Raw genomic sequence first — 27,602 nt, forward strand, 5'->3', positions numbered from 1 at the left:
AACGTGAAAATATGAATAACCAATAATGTGTTAATAAATATGACTAGTATATCAACTTTATAATATAATTTTCAAAAATAGTAAGGAACCCTTACTTCTTTAAATTTGATTCATTATTTTAAAATGTAATAGGTTTCTTTATACAGTTTTCTTCTTCTTCAATGGCTCGATAAGCCCTGGGTGGGCCCTGGTCTTCTCCAGGCATCTCTACTCTTGGCAATTGTTTTCCAGTTTTTAACCCTTAAAATATTAAGATCTTTTTTGACACGATCAATCCATCTTAGTGGGGTCTGCCCCGAGGTCTATTTCCCATGGGCTTCGCCAGAAAGATTTTCTTACAGCAACGATTTTCATTCATTCTAGCCAGATGGTCATCCCATTTAAGTCTCTGTAATTTGTATAGTTTTAGTATCTTTATATATATCTACACATACATATACATAATTTAGATAATTTCTAGATTTGTGTGATCTTACTGGTTGCATTTTACTGTCCTATGGCGTAACAGCAACAAAAGTATGTTGAATCTTCTAAAATGTGGTCATTTTGTATGTTTTGTATTTGTGGGTTATTTTTATGCAATTTCTGTTATAAATAAAAAATACAATAAATATAGTTGTTTAAAAATTTTATGCAACTTTTTATTTGCATTTTTGTTGTTATCCAGTGATAAAGAAGCTTTTTGTTTGTTCTTTTACAGATTTCATTTTCTTTCATAATAGTGATAAGTAAACTGAAATAGTGCCTAGTTTATTTTGCACTAATTTATAATATAAAATGCCTTTGCTATATATTTTATAATTTTTTTTTCTTTTCAGTTTTATATAGCTGTGATATCGTCTCATGCATTTTTTCTAGCCATAAGTCACTTCATAATGTGTGTGAACAGTGATTGGAACAGTAAGTTATTTCTGTTTTAATTGATCATTTTTTTAATTTAATCTTATTTTACTTTATTTAAATTTACTATAGTTATTTTGTTTAAAATACAGGATCTGCTGTGGTAAGTTTTATCCTAATTTCTATTAAAATTAAAATGCACTGTATGTCTTGTTCCTTGGACATTGGATATTCAACGTAGTCAACCCTCTAGTTTGAATGCACTATTAATAATTTTCATATGACCACTGAAAACTGTTTTCTTTGTAATCTTTTTTAGTTCTTGTGTTTTAAGCATAAATGTTTCAAACTCATTTACCATTTGGCTTCATACAGTTTGATCTCCACAAAATTTGAAGAATGCAATGAGTGACCTAGCATAGAAAGCTGTTTGAAAGTTCTTCTTTTGTAATAGTGTTCCTCTGCTGGTCATATTGACTGAAATGTTTTCTTATCATTAGTAATTACATATAACTTTAGCCAAAGCTGGTATGATTGCTGGGTGTCAGAATTTAAAGAAACAACCAACAACAAAATTTAGGGGTGGAAATTTTTTTAGAATTTTGGCAGTACTGGGCAGCAGAATTTAGAACCATCAGAGATTTCACTGGTTGGCAAAATGTCTAGTGCTGGCCCTGGTTTTAGCTATGCAAGGTTTGATGAGTGGAGCATGTGAACGAGTGCAATCAAAGTTATTTAATAATTCTTATTTTGTGATTTTCAGTTTACTTGATCAGATGTTTTGTTAACCATCATATGATGTAAATTTGGTGAATATAGGGGCAAACAATTACAGGTAAATGTTCAAAAGGTTTTTGCCCTCCAATCAAGATTTTTAAACATTTGTTCTGTAATAATTTGTTTTAAAATTTTAGGAATCTTCTTACATTGAATTTAAAATATTAATGATTATTTTAATATCATTTATTTAATTGTGTCTAAGTTTACTCAGATTTGCCATTCTTCTCATAATGTTTAAATAAAATTTAAAGTGATTTTGAAACATGTCCTTTAATTAGGAATCAATTAAAAACTCAGTCAATTGTTCTTTCTCGGGCAATAATAATTTTGATGCTGTGTAAAGAAATATTCATTGCAAAGGTCTGAAATCTGGTAGTACTTCTTGCTTTGTTTGTGAAAGAAAGCAACGTTTGAACAAGCCCCAGAATCTTTTTATGGAGGTTATAACATTTTATTTTACTTTTTTTGTAGTTCGAGTTCATTTCCGAATAAAAAGTTTAGTGTCTCAAGTATTTCAGTCTGATTTTTTTATGAATTCATGATTTTTTTGGGGGGTGTAGCCAAATTAATTTTGTCAGATACTTTGAAAATAGGTATAGAACTGTTCCATAAAAACAAATTGATTTTATTTATTTGTGAAAAAATACTGGATGGGTATGCAAGTCCTTAAAGCTATAAAATTTTTGCAAAATTTCAAGTTTTACTTAAATCTTGAAATCTTTTACATTGGAATCTTTAATCTTATATGCTTTCTCAAAGAATGAAAACTTTCAATCATGTGTCATAACTTGAACAATTTATTTAGTATTTTCCCTCTCGTGCAAACTTCTGATGCAAAAGTAAGGGAGTGTGTAGTCTATCCATCTCCTTATGTAGTGCTTTGAAAAGTCTGAAAATTGTTGCATTGAATATGAAATTAAAAACTTTTATAGATTCGTTGCACATTTTTCTCAAATGACTGTGGTAAGATTTTGTAAGCTATGCTTTGCCAGGGGCTGCAAGTTACCTGAGATAGGCATTTAGTATGTGTGCCTAGAGTACTGCCATAGATTTCCCCTGTCTATGCCCATATACCAAAGTAGTTGGCAGCTAGTAATCTTATCCCCAAAATAATTTTTTATAATATTAAAAATGGTCTTTTGTGTGTAATATTCTATGAGATAACTAGACAATTCTGAGTAATATTGCATATATTTTCCTCAAACTATTTACATACCTTACAATAAAAGCAAGACCAAAATGTCTGGTGCATTAGTGCTCTCATCAACTCATATTAAAAAAAAAAAAAGAGACAGAGAGAGAGAGATTTTCTGCCTATCATCCCTTGCAACTGCTTGGAGAGATGCCAAATTAGAATTATTTATCTATATTAATTTCAGCTATATGCTGTGGTCTACTTTTTAATCACTTATCCATATTTATGTGAACATTTTATATTTAGCAACTGTAGAGAGGGGGAATTAATTTAAAACAAAACTTCACCAAAGATTGTACAGGAAAAGAAGGAAAGCTTCCATAGCTGCAGTGTAAACTTGTTTGATCTCTGTACCACTACAGTACAAAGACCGTAATCCGGTCTCGTTGTGACTTCGGCAATTCCGAATTAGGAGTTTTTCCGGATTATAGATCATAAATTTAAATCTGGTAAGATGGCATGCAGAAATTATACAATTAAAAATATGAAACCATAATTTATGAAATAAAGAGAGAGCAGTTATGATCTAAAGGGTATCAAAATTTACAAAAAAAAAAAAAAAAAAAAAAAGAAGCTCATTATTTATTTGTTTACTTTAGTAAACATTTCTATCAATGTAAGTTGCTTTGTTTTTTGTGCTAATACTTTCTCTTTAATTCTATAAACAGACATAATTTCTTGTTCAGTTACGAAGTTTCACCGTTCAAGTCCTGTAATTGCTGTGTCGAGAATACCGACTAACTTGTCAATCGAAATTTTTTCGTTTTCAATAACGTTCTCTGTTACTTTCTTCACTATTGGAAGCACGCATGGGTAAACGCTTTACTGGCTTTACGCGCATGCATAAGTTTGTGGCTTTGAGGCCCAGATTATAGATCATTTTGGATAATGGAAGTCCGGATTAGAGACTTTGTACTGTGTATCACAAAGGGTCACAATTCTTGTTGCCGTGTGTACATGAAATTTAATATGGAACAAAAGTTTTTGCAACTATTTAAAATTTGGATCTTCATAGACTTTTTTACTTAAAACAGTGCTGATTTAAAAATGCTTAAGAAAAACTATTTCTTTTTCTTTAAAAAGTTACATTATTGAATGCATTTATGATTAATTATTATTGAAAGCAATCTTTTACCCATAAATCACCGAGTGACCCATTTCATAATTTCAAGTGACCTGAGTTCTTAAAAAAAAGTATAATACATGAAAATAAATTATAAAACATAGACATGAAATGAACATATTTATGTTCACGTCCATATTCGGATGAAAAAGTACGTTATTCAAAATTTGATGGGCTTTAGGTACCGTCGTTTTCTCACAGTGCGAGAAACAGTCATACATTTATGCAGATTCTTCATTATTTAATTTCTTTAAATATAATACAGGCCTGTAATATTTGGTGGCAACAGTTTGATTGCAGCTTGGAAGCTATGTTTGGAATTCACATTGCAGTTAATCCTAGGTTGTGTGGTTAAGCTGCTTGCAATCATTACAAATAGCCAAGCTGTTATGTCTGTATTGCTGCTGTTGCAGAAAGCCCAGTAGTGGGAAGATCTTGTGTAGTTTGCACAGCGCTGTGGATCACCATTCCTTTTTGTTCTTTTTATTTTAAATTATGCTAAAGTTTAATAAATGTTCTGTTTGTTGTTACAGAGTCTCATTGCCTGGTTTTTAGGATCAAGCATATGCACAATGCCAATTTTTAAGTTTACAAGCATATGCACAATGCTGTTTTTTAAGTTTAAATATGTATGTACTAGAAGTTAGAAATCAAGTTTACCTTGAAGGCACCAAGGAATCAGATGAAACCTGAAGCTTCATTTCTTGTTACTTTTAATGATCCACACAGCACTTTAATATAGTACAGGTGGGATGATTCATAAACAATGCGCATTAGAACTCTAAAAAAAATGTGGCTTTGACACCGGTAGTTGTTCAACAGCTTTTGTGCAAAAAGGTATGAAGGCTGGATGAATAGTTCCTATAAAGTAAACTTCTGTTACATATATCCTCTCTTCAGTCTGACTGAGATACTTCTTTAGCGAAGCGTTCATTTTCACCCCACCCTCATATTGGTTTGAATGCCATAATTATGAAGAAAAAAAAAGCTATGCAACTCGCTTGATGATTCATTCAATACTAAAAATATGGTTGAGTGCTATTTATTTTATATGCTACAGACAGACAGAGCAGGGAAGTGGGATAGCTACATGCCGCAATGCATAAGATACAAAGCTGTATGACTGATGTGGGACTTAAAATGATGTGATGTACTTAAAATTCATTGCATTATTTTTGTTCCCATTTTTTCATAACTCTGACATAAAAAATTCTTGTAAATACTTATCTTTTTATTCAATTTAAAATTTAAATTTACTGAATATTTTGATTTTGTTTAATCAACATTTATTATAACTTTTTTTGGTCACACTGATAATTTTTTTGTGTATGCTTAGCCACTCAAAGGTTGAGAACTAATATTATCTGTATATTTTAAGCAAACATTTTCTTTATTGTCTTGCTGCAGAATATGTTCTTGATAATGAACGCTCATCATAAAGCACTAATTTGTGCTTTAGGTTAAAATTATGAAGTAAGTAAATATGAAAAGAAATGATGAATAAATTAAAAGGCAAGATGCTGTAAATTTGAAGGTACCTAGTATATGCGTGCAGCAGTTTTTGTTTAGTCATGTTACTCAGTATGATTCTTTATGATAGTTTAGTTAAAATTAATTCTTTGATATTTTATCTGTGTTTTTGGCTTAGATTATTTTCTATATATGTTTTAAATTAATTAATTAGATTATGATTTTCTCATTCAGAATGCTCTAGCAAATCTCCCCCAGCTACAGTAATCTTACTAATTTTACTCATCTTTGAAGCATTACTTTTTGCAATTTTTACCTGTGTGATGTTTGGTACTCAAGTTCAAGCTATCTGGAATGATGAAACGGTAGGTATTATCATAATTACAAGCTGATCAAATTGTTTATTAAATGTGCATTGCTGATTAAAATATTAAAGATGATTCTTTAAAATTTTGTGTTAAAAGTATAAACTTTTGAACTGTTAAATATAGGTTAAATTATTAATTTATACTGTTTATCATTTGCGTTACTATTCCTTAGATAAATGCAGTTTTCACTCTGTATTTTCAGTTCACCATTGTTCTTTTAAAAAGTGTTTTAAAATAACAGCAAACTGCAGACACTAAAGAAAATGTCAAAGAAATAAGTAGTTGATAAATTTCAAAATATTTGCCTAGTAACAATGGGCTATAATAAGTTGAAATACAGCAATCTTGAAGTGCTTTCATTGATAGTCTCAACAATAAGCATAAATATGCATGGAAACTTTGATCGAAGTTTCACTGTTTATTGCGTAGTTTGATGAAAGATGTGTTTTTCCTTCCTTGTACAAAGTAAAGGAAGTAGTGTATTAACGAAAACTTTTGGGTATTCATATTTCAATGGAAATATGAATTCTATTTCCAAGTCCGTTTGGATGATTTTTGTATGGGCAGAATAAAGAACTTTTTTTTTTTTCCAAAAAAGATGTGACATTTGTACATACGTGCGTATTTATATGTCTTGCATGGCTAATCAATTTTGTATATGGGATTGCTATGACATCTAGCTTTGCACCCTTTTTTTTTAACTGCTATTTGCTGTATCAAACATATATGTGTGTGTGTGTATGTAATAAACAAGAAAAGGCATCGATGCATAATAGCTAGATAGGATAGATCGTAGATCCATATTATATATATATATATATATATATATATATGTAGTAATAGCAAGAAAAGACGGAGCAGTTTCGATGTGTAAAAGCTAGATAGGATAGATCGTAGATCCATATTGAAGAGGAGGAAATCTGATTGATTGTGCAGTATGCTAATATGTTGAGTTCATAATATCTAAGAAACTTGTCAGTCAAGGCGGTTTTAATTCCGTTTTTATTTTCCAGTTGACATTTGTGACCACAATCACTTGGCACTCTATTCGTGCCTTTTTACAGAACATTTACACTTTTTATATTGTTGAGCACAGCGAAATTACATCCAAGCAGAGCGCAGAGAGAAGCTGAAGTGTGTAGTTATCCAGGGTTTAATATGAAAGTTCAAGAGGAAGGTTTTGGTTTAGTTAAGAGTTTCAGTTCCCAATATTATTATGTCATCAATGCTGCACAGGCCATGCAAAATGGAAAGATCTAGAAATGGCACAATTCAGAGAAGTTATTACGCTTTTTAAAACAGAGAGGGATAATTAAAGGGTGACCCATTAGTTTAAATTATACTTTGATTTACATATTTTTCATCTTACAAATCCCCTCCCCCTTCAAAGAAAAAAAGGCTTGGTGAGAGAAAAGCCTTTTAAGAAGAAAGCATTACAGTAGTAATGAAACAAAGAAAAATACAATTATGGAAAAAAAAAAAAATCACAGAATTTTGATCTAAATCATGTTTTAAAATTAAATCTTGTAAATATTTTTAATGATAAATGCAAATTGAAAGTGTCTGCAAGTTCATTTTTCTGTAAAATGACTGAAAGAATGACGTAATTTTTTTCAAGAAAATACTGGAAATGTTCACAGTTCCGTAAAATCTTTGCTTCAATATCATAATCATAATATTTTGCAGTCCTTTGCTTTGAAAGTCTTTCATAAAAGTTGATGTTGCCAATATAAAACCAAATTTTCTTTTATAGATTCATGAAATTTGAATTAATTATTCAACACGTATAAAATAATCCATAATTTCTTATTTGTAAAGTAATGTAAAATGGAATTTAGAACTTAATACATAGTATGTAACAAAATTCAAAACAATAGCAAAATAAACTTGATAAAAATGGGCAAAATCCCCTGTAATGCAAATCAGCACAACTTGCTGATGGCTGTGGGATGCTTAAATACAATTACACATAGAAGCCTCCATTCCTTAATAAAGGTAACTGGCCTCTAGTATTGTACAATTATCAAAATTTGCATTTATGAGTTATAGCCATAAAAATCTTCAAACTAGTTAAATGAAGTGAAAAACAAATATTCAAAAATTAAAGATATATTAAATTCAACACTTCCCTACAATAATAATATGGAGCATATAATTTTGTGAATATAAAAAAAGAAAATAAATTTCATAATTATATCCATTTAGGGAAAACTTTCCAAATATAAAAATTTCAAATGCATTCATTAACATTACAAAATTGTGAAAAATTTCAAAATATTATAATGTAATTAATTTTTCATTTGAAATAATATACTATTATTACTGGAATTTCTAATTTACTAATTTTGTATGAACTGGAAGACCTTACAACTTTCTCTTAATAAAAACATTTCCATATTATGGGCAAATCCAATAACGAATTAGTGTATGAATTTTTCACCAATGGTTAAGGGATGCTCGCGGCAGTTATTTATAAAGGCCTCCATTCCTTGTTTTAAAGGCAGCTGGCCTTATTTAACTGAACTAAAACATTCCATTTATAAAAAAATTAACCACACTCCATGATATATTAAAAAAAAGAACTATTATATATGGGGAAAAAAGCGGGAGCCTTCAAAGTTTATTTGAGCATATGATTCGTAAATTTGAAAATTAGTTAACATAATTCCATACTACTTATGATAATTCAGTTTCTTGAATTACTCATATTTTCATGCGTTAGATCTACAAAACACTCAAAAACACTATTTGTTTATCATATTCTACACTAATTTTTCCAAGTTTGTTTCATGCACTTAAAAATTCTTATCAGCAGGTCCCCCTAAATTCATCTGTTCTGCCAAATTCAAGATTTTTTGACGTTACATAACACTGGTGGAAAAAGGTAACTAAAAGTAATGTTGATCAATCATAGCTTATTACTAGAATTGCACCTACTTTGGTATAAAACATCTGACTAGCTAACTACATTAATTCTGTGACTTTTTCTGCTAACTTGTACTGTGCTAATAGCTCTTTGCTTTGCTTCCCCGTCTAAACTGCCTGCGTCTTATTTTTAAGAATCAATATACATAGAAATTTATTGTATTTCATTATGACTAAATCATAGAAATGTCACTAATTTCATTATGATTGGATAAACATCTATAGAGATGATTTTATATGTGTGGAAATAAATACTAGAAATTCGTCAAGTTCATGTCTTGTCTTCATCAGTAAGCTCAGCTACAACGACTGCAAGCTAATTCCTCTTTTTTGCTTCTGGAATCATGACATATATATGTGTGTTTGTTGACAAAAAGTAAGAAATTTAGAAACAATTTTACGCAATGATCAAAAGAAGTGAAATTAAATACGAATAAATTTCAAAATATCCTATAAATATGCAAAAAATTAAAGAAATGCGAAACTAAAATCTAAAAATTATAAAAACCAGAAAAAAGTGTGAAAACCAATATATATATATATATATATATAAAAGAAGAAGAATTCAATCAAATCTGACAAAATGTTATCAAGAGGGGGATACTGCAGACTCAATTACAATTCCCTCTTTCACTAGAAAAAAACTGCATTTCTGTATCCAGAATTAACTGATGAACTTTCTAAAGTATTTAATTATAAAGGTTTTTTTAAAAATTTGGAAGTCCTCCCTGATGAACACTTAATATAGCGATTTAAGATGAAGTATGCAATAAATGGTATTTGATTAAGCAAACTGTAATAAAAAATCTGAAAGCTTTCAGATTTTACATTACGCCCAAAGGGGCGTTTTTTTTTAACGTTTGGTGTGTTACCTTTATATATTAAATATCATGTTCTTCACACTTAACCATAAAATTCAATTCAGCAGTAATATCACAAAATAATTTAAAAAGAGCATATGTCTAGAATTTCTAATACACATTCTCGTGCACTGGAGAGAAATTGTTTTCCCCCCATATAGTGTTGCCATTGCTTTCTTTGAAATCGTTGAGTTTCTTAATCAAAAACTCATAAATGCTTTAGAAAATATGAAATAGATAATAAAACAAATTTCAAATTTGGGCTTCCAGGTGCGCATACTCAGGTGGAGACGTACATTTCTCAAAATTTGATGGCTTTAGGTACCGTTGTTTTATCACAATGCAAGAAACTTACATTTATGCAGATTCTTCATTATTTAATTTATTTAAATATAGTACAGGGCGATAATATTTGGTGGCAACAATTTAGAAAGTGATTCAGATTTGTAAAGTTTCCAATGCAAAATGTCAAAACAAAATTAATAGTCCTTTGGGGTAATAAACTGAAAACCTGAATTTAAAACTTACTCAGAGAACAAAGAAGCAATCTGGTAGTGAACAATATTAAAAACATCCAAATGAAGAAAATCCGAAATTTGAATAATAAAGTAAATAAGTATATTTTTTTTCACATAATGTAAGATTAAAATTGAGAAAAATTGAAATTAAAATATAGAAATACAAAATCTACTAGAAATAAAATGAGAACACTGTAATAAAAAAAATTGTGATACTATTGTTGTGTGTGTATGGGTTCATAACAGATTGAATACACATGTCCGATAAAAGGTAAATCAAATTTATTCTTATCAAAAGAAATACAATAGAATGGTGTAATTTAGCTCAGAAATATGTTCACAATATCACACAGTTATAATCAGTAGTTTAAAGTACTAAGAATGTTAAATAGAACACAAAGCGCAGAGAAAGCTTATCAACAATAACAACAGCAGCTAACTAAGCAACTGAGCTGAGATGTCTCTCTCCGGCTTTTTAAAGCTTTCAGTCAGTCGCAAGACACTTCTATAGTTTCTTTTCTTCTCCAGATTTCTGGAAACCGACGAGAGGATGGAATTACGGTTACAGCTAATACAGTAGTCAATTACATATATTCAGTTTCAATACCAATGAAAGAGATATCCATTTATTCAATGTTAAATGCACATGCTCATATATTTTTGCTTTTTTCAGCGTAGCTTTCTCTTAAAATTTATCGCGTGCTGCAGTCCACAGGGAAATTAAACAATTTTTATTATAATTCTGCTAAAATTAGCTATCTAAATACAAAATTCTTAACACTATGTATAATATATGTGTATAATTATGAATAATTTAAAAGGCCTAATATTTGCACTAAAGCTGCCAAATAAAGTTTTTTATATAACATCCCCAAGGAACATAAATTAATATATACATATATATTATATATATATCCAGTACTATAGTACTGTAGATGTACCTTTTTTTATTCTCTCTCATCTATCAAGTTAGCATGTAAAATCACATCTTTGCAGTAAAAAATCCTGACGCATGACTATGCTTCAGAAACTAAAGAATGAAGAGCAGAAAGAATCTGGAAAAAAGCATTGATAATCTTTGTGTCTCGAGAAGTGTTGTCACTGAAACATAAGATCTTTATCTTCTATATGCCCACACATATATCCAGTTCAAATTTAATAATTGTTATTGATTTATAAAACAGCAATTTAAAAAGGAATAAATGTACTGAAAGTTTAAAGCTTTATTTTACTTTTTTGATGCTCTATTTAATGGATGTAAGTTAAAATGCTTTTAATTCATGTTATGTCCAAATGATGTTTTTTTAACATTTGAAGGTAATTTTAATGTGTGATACTTAACTGGTGTATGATCTTTTTCATGATCATCTATAGTTTTTTTAATATTTAATGGTAAACTTTTCTTTTAAAGTGTTAGATGGTATTTTTTATTTAATTTTTGTTATTGCATCAATTTTATCTTATCTAAAGTATGTTCAATCATTTTATATCCTTTATTGCAACTATGGTAGATTCTCCTGTTCAGGTATATTAGTTTATGTAATCTAAAATCTATATAAATACTATAGAGGCCTTGTAATTGCATGGTAATAAAAAAAAAAGAAACTTTTTAAAATATTGTTTTAAATGCATAAGATAGGTAAAACATAAATTGCTTTATTAAAAATAATATCCAAACCTGTTTAAAAAGCAGCCAGTCCAATTTGGAATGAAATTTATTGACATATTTTATTTTAGGGTATTGAACAACTGAAAAAAGAATCTGTTCGATGGCAGAAAAGATCACCTTGGCGTAGTCTACGTTCAGTATTTGGAAGATTTTCATTAGTTTGGTTTTCTCCATTCAGTGGACCTTCTATGAATTTCAATAAACTTGATGGCTATCTTCATGCTGTATAGCAGATATGCAAGGAATTTGTGCTTTGCCTGTGGTGCATATAGTGTATAGTAAAGAGGAATGATATTTTTGTTATACATAAATTTATAGAATTTTTAAATAGAAATTATTAAAATGTATTTTAAGGAAATTTACTTTGTAACTGCATTTTATGATAATTAAAATAAATTAAAAAACTAAATTTCTTTTGAAGAATTTCATGTACAATAAAGGGGAGGTAAGTCTAATAACCTCATTGTATTGCACTTCTAATAGAGGCAAAGCTATAATGGAAAATTGGTGGTTATTCACCTATTACCGTCCAAAAGTGAATCATTGTAACTTTACCTTTATTTCATGATTTTTATGATAAAAATTCCATTCCATCTTTTTATAGTTTTTATGTCCAGATAGCTTTGACAGAGGAATTTAGTCAATTTAGTTTTCATTTTAAAACACCAATTGGCAATATTTTGATACTTTCTTTAGTATGTATGATATTTTATTCTATTAATTTGTTTTGAAACGTGAAATACATCATATTTAAGCATCCTTTAAAGTTATTTTTTCTCTTTATCACATTTAATTATTTGTTTCTGTGTTAGCATTTAATAATTAGTTTCTGTGCTTATGAAAAGCTCTTTATTATGCAGTGGTATCTTAACTGAAACGCATTCAAAGTTATAGGCATTTATTATTGTAATTTAATGAAATTTAAAAGCTAAAATAGTTTGAAGCATTAAAGGTCAAATTCAAACATGGTGTTCATTAAAAAAAAATATTGATTATTCTCATCAGTCATTAGAAGAGTGCTGTATGAATTTAAGCTTAATCATAATTATATACGATTTTTCTTTATAGCAACATGTAGAGTTGTTAATCCCATTTTGGAACAGGAAGTGAAAAATATGTAATGCAAATAATTTTATTTTCGTTATATTTAAAAATTAGAATTTTCTGAATATAAAAGCATATGAAAATTACAAAATGAAATTCACCAAAGAATGTAAAATTTAGAATATGTAATTAAAAATTAATATATTTTGCATTAAGATCATGATATAAATAATTGAATAAACCGATTCATGTGTTATAAAGCAAATTTAAATCACTTTGAGTTCTTGCCGTAGCCTAGTCTAGGATTTGCATCCATCTTTATCCTTTTCAAAAAAAAAAAAAAAAAAAAAAAAAAAAAAGAAAGAAAAGAAAAAAAAAATCCACCCTTATGTTGATCCTAACAATTTTCTTCATTGCTCAACACTTCTCATCAACTTTATTAAAATTCACTGTTAATGAATTTTCAAAATATTTATGTAAAAAACATGAAATCACTGAAAATTCAAAGTTATAGCCCAGGTTGTGTATTCAATTGTAACAACAGGTGTACTGACACTTGTAGGCAATCACGCTATTATCTGGAAAGAGGTAAACAAGTGTAGTGCTTACAGTCATGACTCTTCGAATTCGAGTCATATTCCAAACAAATATCATATACCAAACAAAAATTGTTATGTCCAAACAGGATATATACCAAGCTGGGTATATTTTAAAGCTGACATATACAAAGGTACCACTGTCTATTAAATCTGGCTGTCTTTATATATAAATATTAATCTTACACCCTTCTGATGAAAATATGATAATTCCTGACATTTTTATTGAATAATGTTGAAATATTTGTTTTGTTATAAATAAAAAATGAATTTTTATCTCAAAATTGAGTTATAATTTATATGTATCTTTTTCCTGTGGCTTCATCTTAGTGAAAAGTTTCACTCTTCTAAAAAGTTCGTAAAAATGAACTGAACTGACACTTTTTTGTTATTAATAATTTTGTATAATGATATTATTTATTCATTTAGTTTATTGAGAATGGGATCTGTTCAATAGTTAAAAAAATAATGAATGCATTTGCATGCTAGACATTTGTGTATATTATTCCTAGGTTTTTAATATATGACTATAATAATTTCAGAATTTTTCTTTAATAAAAATTATAAACCATTTTACTCCTTTTGAATGCTTTTTTCCAAAATAAATTACCTTCCTTTTTGTAGTGGCTATACTTATTTATTTTAGCTATTTTATAAAATATGTATAACTAATACTAAAGGTTACAAACATTAATATTTTATAAATGCAGAATGTCATACAAATATATATATAAAAGTTTGTAAATGATAAAAATATATAATAATTTTATATTCATTTTTAATTTAACTAATGGGTAAAATATATGTAATTTTATTTTCACTGTTATAGCATTGCTTTTTATCTGATGCTATAAGAAAGCGTTTCTATTTTTATATTTTCTTGAATATGAAAGTCATTGTAAAGATCATAAAATTTAATTAATGAAAATTTTTACTCCCCTTTTATAAAGTGCCATTTTTAGTAAATGAAACCAATGTAATAAATTATTATGCATTAAAAAGTATGAACTAAAGTATGCATTGTGGAATAAATTCTGCCAAATTTTCCAAAGTATATATTCAAATAGTTATTTATAAAACAGCAATGTTATTTATAAATTTATATTTTCAGAAACATAAATTTTACATCTGTCTTAATCTTAATGGGAAAAAAAGGGTGTTACTTGTATCTTTTTACTTGTGTATACATTTAATATATATGAAGGATGTTCTTGAAATATGGAAATACATTAATCAGAAATGTTATTAATGTATTAAATCTCTGTAAGTAGATGCATTTAAAAGAATTGTTGCAAAATAGCATTTCTGTAAAGGGGGAAATAAAGGCCATTTTTATATTTGAAATTTTTATTTAATGTCCCTAAATAGGTTCCCTCCCGCTAAGGCTGAAACTTTTAGAATAATGTATACAATTTCTTTGAAATGAATTGTCAAACTGTTGCTTTATTTTCTTTTTGCATATGATTATAATTTATACTTTTAATTTCTAAGTATATTATTTTACCACAAATTACATGAAGAGAAATTATAATTCCTGCAGCTCTTTTTGTGTTTGATTTAAAATGAACTAGTTCTAATAGGTAGTCCTCTTTAAATAATAAAAAAAAAAAAAAAAAGAAAGAAAGAAAGAAAGAAAGAAAGAAAGAAAGAAAAAAAAAAGAAAGAAAAAAAGAAAAGGAAAGAAAGACAGAAAATGTCATGCTTTATTTTACATTTTATTTATTTACAGTTCCCTTTCAGTATCCATTCTTAACTTTTTTTTTAAGTCATTATCATGCTCACTTAATACTGAAAAATTTTGTTAAATTTTATGCTGATCATGTTTGATATTATGAATATTTCTTCTCTTTATTGTAACTCTTTATTTTTCTGAAGAAAAAAATTTATTATAATAATTATCATTGAGCTTGCAAATTTTTACTGATATTAATGTTTACACTGCAATAATAATATGAAGAAAGCACATAATTGCATGTGATGCCATTATATGTTGACAGTTTTTCCTTAATAGAGTCAGCATTTTAAATAAGTAGCTGCTGTTAGCAACTTTTTTGTTTCAGGTTAGTATAAATGACATGTAGTTCTTTTATTGATGCTGAGAAAATGTTATATTACATTAAATTAAAATGACGACGTCATATGAATTAACCTGAAGGGTGAAAAGTTTTTTTGTTTCCTGGTTTGGCAATGAAAAATTTATTTACAAAACGGTTATTGATTGAAAAAAATGAACTAATTTTATTCATACTGAAATGTTTTTATACATTTCCTTTTCAGGGGTACATAGAACTTATAAATTTTGCTTTGGCTGCAACTTCCTAGTAATAATAATTATGACTGAATTGCAGAAATTTAGCTTTCGTGATTTTATCGTCAAAGAAAGTTTCACTCATTAAAAAAATTTCATTTGATTTAGTTTTCTAGAATTAAATCCCAAGTTTCTGTGTAATATTCTGCAATATTTTTATTATTCATTGTTATCATCGCTTCTTCAGTTTTCTAATGTTTTTTAATTGGAAAGAAAGTTTGTTATATTAGTGAAGAAACTTGATAATAATTTGAAGTATTTCTTAATGTAATATACACTGCTGATATTTTCTGTGTTAAAGTAAATAATAAAAGTGGATTAAAAACGATATTTTTAAATTATATTAGATGACATGAAAAAAAATGAAATGTATTTTTTTATGCATGTGTTTTTAGTAGCAAGAACATGTTTTTATTTTTTTTATTTTATTATGAAGGAAAGCATTTTATAAAATTTTTATTGAGTTGTAATTATAGTGAAACTGTACAAAATTCCTTTGAAACATTATATGTACACATAGGAAATAGTGGTCACCTTAGGTTGTAGCTTTGTGAAATTCATTTAATTTGAGAGAACCAAAATAAATGCATTCAGTCTATATGACTTTGTTTTAATTTTTGTTGAAAATTGTTTTTGCTTCATAAATATGTAATAAATTATTTAATTCTGTAGATAATTTAATTCATTTGTGGTAATTTTACATTGTTTTGTCAATTTGTTTTCTCTCATCATATTTATTTTTTTTTACATGATAACTTATGCAATTTAGTGACAAATTATTGAGCTTTCATGTTTTGTAATATTTACACTTTTTTCAAATTTTACGGTGATAATTTTTATAGCATTAATGTTTTTTATGTAAATTGATATTAAATGTATATATGAATACTCTGCATGTAATATTTATCTTAACATTGCATGTAAAGTATATGGCTAGCCTTATTGCTGTAGTATGCTGTTCTAAGGAAAATAAGAGTAATAAATATGTTTAGTTTGTCATTAATAAAAAAATAAACTTTTAAAAAACAAATTGCTTAAATTATTTTTGCATTATAGTGTTCCATATTTCTCGGGAATTTAAAGTTACATTCTTAAAATAAATAAAAGCTTCTTATTTATTTTCACTTTGCTAATCCCCCCCACAATAATGGATTTCATTTTTATTAAAATGATGCAACTAGAAAAGTTTATTAGGCATGATTTTTCTTAGAAATAAGAAAACTATGTCCCTCCCTTCATGAAGTAAAGTTAAATTTATTTATGAAGTAAGATTATCTTGCATTTAAAATATCCATTCAAGAAATCTAAATTAGTGAATTAGATGAAAATCTGGTGACTCCAATATAATCCTGGTTATTTAAAAGCCAGAAATGGAATATTAACAGTCATATTCATCTGTATAAATATTCTTGAAAAACAGTAGCTTAATTGGAACTTAATCAAGAATATAGGCATTTATTATTGTAATTTTAAGAAATGTAAAAGCCAAAATAGTTTAAACCATTAAGGGCTGAATTCAAACAAGGTGTTTATTAAAAATATATTGATTATCCTCATCTTCTAAAGTCATTAGAAGGCTGCTATATGAATTTAATCTTGATTATAATTATATGTGATTTATCTTTATATCTAGTGATTACTTTGACGTAAAACTTTTTGAAGCTAATTCACTAGCATACCATTCAGTGCCAGTTTTGAGGAGTCATTCTACTGAAGACATTCACATGAGTCATACTGAAATTATAAATCACCATCAGAAGTTTTAAAAAAAAAAAAAAAAAAAAAAAAAAATCAACTTTAAATATAGTAAAAAATACTTATCATCTTTTTGATTGCTGCATAAAGCTCCTTATTTACTTATTGTATTAAAAGAGATTTTGGGGAAAATGAGTGAAAGGTACTAGATACCACAGTACAGTGTGAATTGAAGCCAGGCTGTTAGTGGCAGGAAATGAACTAAATCCTCCCTAATTAATAAATAGAATATTTTGACAGCTTTACTGATGACACACTGTCTTTACTGCATTATATTTTTTATACCTGGAGCTATTGTATATGAGAATCATGAAAGTGGATAACTATTTTTTTTCAATGGATAACATTGAAAAAACATGGTTAAACATAGTTAATAGTTGTTCCAGAACAAGATTATTATCATCAGTATTTTCATCTTCAGAAATACCAGGACTTTCTAAATTGTTCTGTAAGTTCCAGACTTTCATCATTGGGGCTGAGTAATCAGACATTATTATTATCCATGAAGGGTAATAAGTGTTACATAGTATATAATGTCAAATCAAAATATATGATATACATATGAATGTTAGGGAATGAACAAAAGCATATTGGGATGAACCTGTCTAAACAAAATCTTATAGTTACAAATGAAATGTGGAGAAGGTAACACATTTATAAATGCAGATTGATTTTGATTATAGATCGAAAATGGTGAGGAGAATGCTACCTATTTTTTGAAGATGAATTAATTTGGTGAAGTGATTTTTAAGGATTAATTAGTTTTGTATAAAAATAACTCTTTTAAATAAGTATTATGTCATCTCTGCCTGAAATGCTCATTTTTGTGATGGTGCCAGAGCAGCTGATTTTTTAAGTGGGCATCAGTTCTCTATATTGGTATTTCCCTGTAAGTTATATATATATTTTTTTCATTATAAAGAGTAGGTAATATGTTAGTTATTATATTTCTGTATAAATATTGTAAAAATAGGTAAAATTATGTTAGTTGCAGCTGGAGTTAGATTCAAATAATTTAATAACTGGTTAGCTGTCCTAATAACTGATTCAACATTCACTCCCCCCTTCTAAAAGTAGTTATTTAAAAATTTATATGTAGGTTCTACAGTTCTCCCCCCCTCCTTATATGCATGCTTTCTTCATGCAGAAAAATATGTGGATTATAATAATTATAGAAGTAAAACTAAACCGCACAATACAATAGATTTGTTCTAATTATTTTATTGCAAGTCTTTCTTTTTCATTCTACTTTAGTCTACAGTCTGCTGTAAAAAATGTTGGTCTAATGCAAATCCAGGTTTTTGCTATAAATTGCCTAGATAACTGCAATTCAGTGTTCAATAATTGATCCATAAAATTTTTTTTTAAGAAGTGTTTTTGAGGAACTGGCTGAGTCTTGTGTGTTGTTGTGACTAATCTCACTTGTCTGACCTAACCAGAATAAGACAAATTTTATTGTGGCAAGGAGTACAAGATTGCGTCTGTTGTTGGCAAGAGCTTTTGACACCATATATCTGGTCAGTCCATAAGATTGTGCGCATTAAGAGTATGCGGGGAATTCACTATGATGCATTTACTAAAACAATACAATTTTGATCCTGTTGAAACTTGTCATCGTTTGACTAACATATTCAGTTCATCACAACTTTTGTAAATATTGAACACATTTTAGTACCCATAGAAGATGAATATAGATAATCAGTATAAATGTGCTGTGCTACATTTTTTATTTTCATCTGGTGAATCTGCCATGTTTGCAGTGATAAAAATTAATAGTGTACATAGTGAACACACTATTAGTGTAAAGTCTGCCCAGAAATGGTTTAAAAAATTTAAAGTTGGAAAAAGCAGTATTGATGATGAACCCCATTCAGGACGTTTTGAACTGTTAGAACCAAATCAAACGATTAATTCAGAAGTTTAAATTGAACAACTTTGCTGTCTAAACTCGGAATTGATCAGAAAATGCCCACAATTGGTGAATACCAAGAAAGGTTTCATCATAACAACACTAGACCGCATACGGCTCGAACAACGCTGCAAAAAATTAATGAATTTAATTGGGAGCTTTTGCCACATCGTGCTTACTCTCCAGATGTTGCCCCAAGTGATTTTCACTTATTTCGTGCCTTACAAAATTTTTTACTGGAGAAAAAAAAAAAAAAAAAATTAAATTCTAAACAGGATGTACACAATGAACTTTCAAGGTTTTTTTGCATCATAACCAGAGTCTTTCTACAGCAATGGCATAAAAAAGCTGCCTGTAAGATGGCAAGACATTGTAGATAATGGAGGAAAATATATAATTGACTAAAATGTTAAATTGTTTTTTTTTTATATTGTTTAAAAATTTACCAAAAAAATGCGCACGAATTTATGGACTGACCCAATAGATAGCAGTATGATATTCCCCAGTTTCACTCCTGGGGGCTAGTCTTAGGATCTCAACCCCTTTTCCGCTACTACCAAATCACACGAGAGGACTTTCAGCTCGCCACATAAACATGGGACAAAGACACTATACTGTCTGTGTACGAGAAGAACAGTCCCCGCCACAGTATCTGGCGGGTTGCGGTCGTTATAGCAACAGGGCTAGTATATTTCAAATAGGGGAGAACCAAGGATTGCTTTATTGTTATTTTGTTTTTGCCGACTGTTGGCTGAGGGGGAAAGAGTTTATCATTCTTCTTCGAGACACCCCTACGGAAAATGGGTCAAGGCTTGTTCCTATGACAACAGACAGCTGCAGATTAACTGGCGAGAGCTTTTCTTATGTTAGACTATGTTTATAGCATCTATTCAAACCCGGGCCCTTCGGTACAGTAGTCAGAGTAACTAACCACTATCCCATTGAGTGGCAGTTGAATCTTGCCAGGGCTAAATTTCTGACTCCAATAGAAGAGCTTTTATAAAATGTAGCTGGAAGTATGGAATGTAAAACAAAAGACATCAAATAAGAATATATAATGAAAATTAAGTAATGTAATCAAATGAATGATTAAGAAATTATAATGCCAAAACTAAAGGAAATGTAGGAACAGCAGTAATACAACTTGGCAAAGCGCAGAAGAGCTATCTGTCAGGGAAGGGATGCTTCCATAGAGACTTTTCAAATTAAATTGACTCGTATTCATATTACATATGAGAAAGCTACTAAGTAGGCAGCGTGATTACCCGTACTTGAAGTCAGGCTGCAGTCCCAATATTCAGTGGCCACTGGTAGGCATTATTCTTTAAACAAAACATTAAAAAAAAATTATGTAGTTTTGTGTACAGAAAAATTTGAAATTGGTATCAAAGATATTTTTAAAATTTTTCGCTATTATTTTATATTTATTAGAAATTATATTTTATTTTAGTTTTCTCTCGTGAACAGTATATTTGATCCAAAAGCACTATTCTAGCTTGCTTTTTATAGAATAATTTAGCAAATATCGCCGAATATTGGGCGCATAAGACATTACCATTATTTAGATTTCAGCATTAATCACATGTATATATATGCATTTTACCACATGTATATATATACAGTAAACCACTTCTAAATTGTGTAACATATAGTAGTAATATTGTATAAATTATAGTTGGTAACTCTTTAATCAAAGCACGCAACAGCAGTCTGCTTAATTTTTGTCCTAGCTTTGATTGTGCAGTCTCTGCCTGCGATTCTCATTCTCTTATTCCGATTAATTTTAAATTTTTATAATGTACATTTCATTATTTTATATGCTACGCTAATTAAAAACGCATACTAATACAATTAACTTTTGAAATATATGTACAGGTAATCCCCAAAGATTAATATTTTTTAAGAAACTTTTGATGTTAAGATGTTTCCTTTTGTGTAAATTTAGGATATGACCCTGTGTCGTAGGATATGAAGAGACATTTCGATTTTATTCCATAATTGGACCTCTTAGTTCATGACCCACCCACGAATCCCGGCAAACGGACTGGCTGCATGGGCACTTTCGTGGTTTTCCCCATGTGTAACATGTATGCGAGCCAGTTTCCTTAGAAAGTCCTCCATGAATGCATCTCTTCCTTTAGGAAGATAGCCCTCTGTTGCTTTGCCATAACTAATTAAACTAATCTCATAGTTCATGTTTGGCAAATGGTAGCCAAATCATTCATCTAACGTTTCTGGAATGCCTCCGAGACCAGTCTGGAATATTTCAGGAGATTTTTGCGTTGCTCGGCGATACCATTTCGAAACTTCAAACTAACTTTAATTCACTTTATAATGCAAGATTCGAGTTATCAAACTCTGTAATGTGAGATTAGATTCGTTAGATATTCTAAATTTTATGCTTGGCTAATCTCATTTTGTCATTTCCTTGATTTCTTACATTGAGGTAATCCTATATATGGAAGAGAAATTTTTAATTTATCAAAGTAATTTCAGATGAAAGTAAAATTATTAATTAATGTGTACATATTATCATATGGATAAATTTAGTAAGTTATTGAATGTAAAACAAAATTAAATGACTGAACATTATGTGAATGTTCGCAAAAAGTTCTACAAACGTGTACAGTAGATTAAGACTATTCAGAATAAATAAAATTTAAAAAGAAAAATTATGCTGAAAATCATTTGGGGTATATGAATGAAATTTGTCAATTTAAGTTTTATTAATGCAATAAATTTCCTTAATTGCTGAGAAACACTTTATGAATTAAAAAACTTCATCTCATAAATTTTAAGTTTTCCTTTCTTTTTGCGCCCACCAGCGGCCGAGCGGTAAAGTCGCTGAACACTGGTAGTTCGGTCCGAGGTTCAAATCCCGCAGATGAGCTGGCTGCATGAGCGTTTTCGTGGTTTTCCTCATGTGTAACGTGTATACGAGCCAGTTTCCCATAGAAAGCCCTCCACGAAGGCATCCCTCACCTTAGGCAGATAGCCCTGGTGTGCTTTGCCATAATTAAATAAACCACCTTTCTTTTTGCATTACGAAATATTTAAAGGAATGATCAAACAAACAAATCTATACTTTAAATACTGTAAGTGAAGTTTTTTAAACATATAATTCGGTGTATACAGAATTTTTATTTGTGTATAACGTAGCCCTGGGTGTAAATAAATTTTGATTTCAAAAATCATCATTCACTGGTTGACGCAGTTAGTCAAATGCATGCCTTAAGTGTTGTCTTCTTAAGAATAAATATTTGAAATCGATTTTGTATAAATTTCAGGACTATTTATAGTGACCTCAATTTGCTAGTAATAAAAGGACGTTTTCAATGAAATTAAAATCATCATTCACTGGTTGACACAGTTAGTCAAATGCATGCCTTAAGTGTTGTCTTCTTAAGAATAAATATTTGAAATCGATTTTGTATAAATTTCAGGACTATTTATAGTGACCTCAATTTGCTAGTAATAAAAGGACGTTTGCAATGAAATTTGGAACAGTTAAAATGACCTTCCGACGAGGCAGAGTCGAACCAGTGACCTATGGATAGTTGCTTTCGACTAACTACAGTCCACCGCTCTGCCAACTGAGCTATCCACGAATATTTAGTTTTGCATTTTTTAACTTAATGTAAAGCTAGATCAAATTGTTATTAGCTATCAAATCTTTTCAAATGTTGATTGAAATTCTATGAAGCAAAACGCATGCATGCACTTCCATGTGCCTTGAGATAATATAAGAGAAACCGAAAATATTCCATTCATTTTTCACGATGATATTGCTTTTACAAAGGGCTTCATTTAACTAAAATTAGAAGTGCTGGAGCCCTTTAAAAGGTGCCCCCAAAAGTATAAAAATAGATTAATAAAATAATTAAAATTTAACAAAATACAAAGATGTAAATGAAAATTTAATAAATTATTAAACCAATAATAAACAGTTAAATAATAAAACAAAATGTTGGACCTCGTCTTTTTGGGAGCTCCGGCTAGAGTTACAATTTCACTCAAAAGCTTACAGCACAGTTGTTCTCCAGCTGAATTTAAGCCCTGGGATGATAGAAACAAAGGCTATTCTTTTCCTTGCACACCAATAAAAGCTAATGATAATAAAACGGTTAAAGCGCCTACTAATAAGTATAAAAAGAAAACTAGAAATAGTATGAGAGTATGGAAGGACATTTCAATGGACATGTGTAAGTATTAAAGCAAAGAGAGAACAGTCCATCACAATTCCCTGAAGATATATAGTTCTTTCTGTCAAGTGAAAGTGGCAGGAAAGATAAGTTCCCCCCGAACGGCTTGACCTGTAAGCTGAGAACAATCATAAATTTCCGTACAGATGACAATATTCGTGCCTCGTATTTGTTTACATCGTTCAAAAAAAAAGTCTGCAAATGCACCTTTCTGTGGCAAGTCAATAGCAGTGGACGGCCATGACCAAGGTGATCACTTTTAGTACTTTTGGAAACGAAAAATATACCCAGTTTGATAAATTCATAGCACTTTCTGGAAAATAACCGTCTGTCATACGAATGCGAATGTTTCTTTCTTCAGAAGCCTCAATTTGACAGGCATGTATTCAGAAGATATAATCGAATTTTTAACACTTGCTTTTTATTAAAATAAAATTTCCGAGATCAAATGAATTTTCTGCTGAGATAATGGTTTATTTATACAAACGATATGCCCAGCCCTCTGATTTAAAGCACCGGTGCGCTCCGGCTAAAATTACGATTTATCTCAAAAATTGAGAAGTCCCGGAACCCGTTCCCAACGGGCTCCGGCGCAATTTAAATCCAGAGCCCGATTTTGACACCTGAGGCACAATGATCTCGCAAAGCCTGATTCATTTAAACATGAAAATATGACCATCCATTAAAAAAATATTTCGGTGAACACCTTCCCCCCCCCTTAGGTAGAATATAATAATCCTTGTCTTAAAGAATTAAATAATTTGCCTTCCATATTTTAAGCGATCCAAAAATAATTGTTCGTAAGTTTTCCTTCGTGAAGATGGTGAAAGTCTTCAAAGAATGCTGTGCTTAGGGTCTCGACTTGTTTTAGTTCAGCCCTAATTACACAACGATAATTAGATTTTTATTTTGTTTTTATCATTATCATTATTGCAAAGCTCAGTTTTTTTTTTTTTTTTTTAATTATTATAATAACGATCGGCGCTGGGCTTTTTGCCTCTTCCTGTGCAATCTCTTCAGTTCTTAATTTATGCCATCCAGTGCCTACTTAAATTGCTAATGCTGGCCCTGATTACACTTACCTTCTTTAACTCTGTATCATAAAAACTGTGTGAATAAATATCCTCTTTATGCTTTATAAATGCAAAAAACATATCTTGATGCTTATGACTTGTCCTGATATACCTTTTTAAAGGCGTTATTAGTTATATTCAAGAAGTGTAAGAAACTCAAAAGAATTGAAGTTCTTTTGAGTTCGAGAAAAGTTCTATTTTTGACAAAGAAAAATGTTATTTCTTTTCTGTTGACCAATATCAGCAACAATTTTTCGGCCACAAAAGGTAAATTTACTACCTTTTTACAATTTAATTATAATAAATATAATAGTTTTTTTTTTTTTTTTTTTTTTTTTCAGTTCTTATTTTTTTTTTTTTATTTAAATTTGATTTCTTAATTTAGCAGGTAAACTTAATAACATTTAATGGATAAATAAATTAAGATTACTTTAATGGTAAAGATGCGAAACTCCATATTTGTAAACAAAAAGAGAAACGAATCTAAAAACGTCATGTATCCAACTGTGTGTTTTACGATAAAAAATAAGAAGTTTTTAAGAGCAAATATTAGTTTTAAACTTGAAAAAGTTACCTGCAAACGCAAAGAAAAAGAAAATCCCTTTGCATCGGATTAAAAAATTAGAAAGATATTTCAACCTTAATATTATGAAAGCAAATTACATCAAAATTATGAAAAAGTGAAATTCAAAAGGCTGATCTCAGTCTTTTATAAAGAACACATTTAAAAATTGGAAATCAAAGATTAACGTATAAAAGATTTCCAAAACGCAATTCCGTCGAGCCGGAGTCGAACCAGCGACCTATGGATACCTGCTTTTAACACCTACAGTCCACCGCTCTGCCAACTGAGCTATCGACGGACAGTCAGCTTACCCATCAAATGGCTAATAAAGCATTTCTCGCCTTCTTTTCAATTTCTGGGAATCAAATGTATTTTTCATGTCATTTTAAATCTATAAATTCAGTTAAAAGTTAATATACCTAGTAGTAACGACTTGAATGAATATATGCCTATAGTTTAAAAGCATGCCTATAGTAATTCTCTAAGAATCTTATCGTATTCTTCAGAGAGCATACAATGCTTTCCAAGTATTAATCTTCATTTTCAAACAGAATTTATAGATATTAACTTCGGCATTTTGTTGCTATTAGCATTATAAAATAACTAAAATTTTAAAATACGTTTTTTATTTTATAGTCAATCGGAAACAACTCACTTTAAAAAAGTGAGTTTTAGATAATCCATTACATTTTATTATTAATATTTAAAATACTACTGATACATTCGAATGGATAACAATTATAATAAAGTTCTTCGTCAGTATTATCTGATTTATTGAGTTGAAATAGCGTTAATAAATAATTTTAAAAGTGTGAAACAATTTGTATGGCATTAAACAAAAATTAAGGCTACTAAACCTATTTGCAATTTTAATTAGTTTATTATTACTGAAACATTCTTGAGAAATACACTTTTTATACATATTTAAGAAACAATTACTATATATATTTCTCAGATTTGTTTTTTTAATTTAATTTAATTAGCAAGTTTATTTATAAAAGCAGGTGTTTCTTCATAGGTACATTTTCATTTCATAACCTGTCACTAACCATTTTTGCATCTTTTTTGACATAAACTACAGATTTAAGAGTAATATATTTAAACCATAGTTTAAGTAATGTTGTAGTTCAAATTATAGACACTAACAGGTTTAAATAGCATGTTATTTAACAAGTTTTAATTTCTATTTAACCGCATCATTAACAACTGCTTAAAAAAATTAAAAATGCAATACTTCGAAATTTAGTTTTTATAAATATCTGAAAGATCATTATCAAATCTTTCTGTTAAGACTGACGTTTCTGAGAATAATGATATGTAATAATTTAATACGAAAAGAATAGTCATCAAATGTCATAGGTAAGTAATACTGATATTTTCACCGTTAGATGGCACCACTAACTTACTGTACCTCTTGTTTTCGGACACGTGTTTTTCACCTTTATTTGCAAGTACCAGCTGTTTAAAAAATACTAGCAATATAACTATTCTTTCACCTAGACTACTGACCATCTTTTTTAAAACCTTGTTCTGAAAAAAGGGTTTTCAATACGTTTGTGGTTTAAAAAAATATGTTAAAAAAGTTCTGAGGTAAGTACTCAGAGTTCTTCGTATAAGTACTCAGATTCTTCGAGCAAATAGTTTATATTTAATAAAAACATCAAAATAACAAGGCATTCAATACATAATTTGATATCCTATAGCTTAAGTTATGCTTTTCACTTTCTTATATTATTTTATGGATTCAATAAATTTCTTTATGTAAGAATGTTCCATTTTGTTTTATTCGTCCATAAAAGAATTGTTTTTAGCTAATCTTTCGAAAAAATATAATATTTCGTAATTCTTTCTTCAATTCACTCCATGAATGTTCCATAGGATTTAAGTCTGGAGAATTTTAATAACTTCAAGACAGCCGTATAATGACTACAAGCGAACATTTAGGATTGTATGTTTAGGATCGTTAACAGTGCAGGATTTACGTATAAGCTACAAAAGCTATAGCTGAGAGCCCACACTTTCTTGGTTTCCCCCCAAAACCCGAAACTAGTAAGTAACCGAAAGTCAAACTATTAATTCTTCATTTAATAGTTGATATAATCGCTTTTAACTTATTTCATGTCTAAATTTTCTACACAGAAATCCTCTGTCTAATTTTTATTATCTTTTCTCAGACGGAAATTTTCAAAGACGAATGAATTAAAGTCTTGATTGCGCAAAACACATCTTTGAAGCTAATTATATTCTAAGAAGTGCAAAAAATATAAACAAGATTTTGTCTACCCCCCAAATCAATCATTTAAACTATTCCAACCGTTCAGAAAAACGATAATAACATTGCAAACATAAAAACCTGTCCTTTTTACTTCCTTGTACGAAGTCAAAAGGAAGTATTGAAATCG

The 27,602-nt window shown here is 29.1% G+C and overlaps 1 protein-coding gene and 1 non-coding gene across 4 annotated transcripts in view; one reads left to right on the plus strand and one right to left on the minus strand.

Annotated features, from left to right (window-relative positions):
* LOC118193997 (palmitoyltransferase ZDHHC3) overlaps positions 1–16,726 on the plus strand; it is a 42,727-nt gene extending 26,001 nt beyond the window's left edge. For all 3 annotated transcript variants that reach the window (XM_035365178.2, XM_035365172.2, XM_085822178.1), the window contains exons 4-6: positions 819–900; positions 5,643–5,773; positions 11,817–16,726. In XM_035365178.2, the coding sequence (XP_035221069.1) occupies positions 819–900; positions 5,643–5,773; positions 11,817–11,978 (375 nt within the window). In that variant the 3' untranslated portion in view covers positions 11,979–16,726. The remainder of the gene's footprint in view (positions 1–818; positions 901–5,642; positions 5,774–11,816) is intronic.
* Positions 16,727–25,410: 8,684 nt separating this feature from the next.
* Positions 25,411–25,498, minus strand: TRNAY-GUA (transfer RNA tyrosine (anticodon GUA)). Its single transcript is given in 2 exon segments — positions 25,411–25,446; positions 25,462–25,498. It is a non-coding gene; the product is annotated as a tRNA-Tyr (tRNA).
* Between the last annotated feature and the right edge of the window lie 2,104 nt (positions 25,499–27,602).

This window comes from Stegodyphus dumicola, chromosome 8, assembly GCF_044657685.1.
Source record: "Stegodyphus dumicola isolate Sdum_Otavi_A_Nest chromosome 8, ASM4465768v1".
NCBI lineage: Eukaryota > Metazoa > Arthropoda > Arachnida > Araneae > Eresidae > Stegodyphus > Stegodyphus dumicola.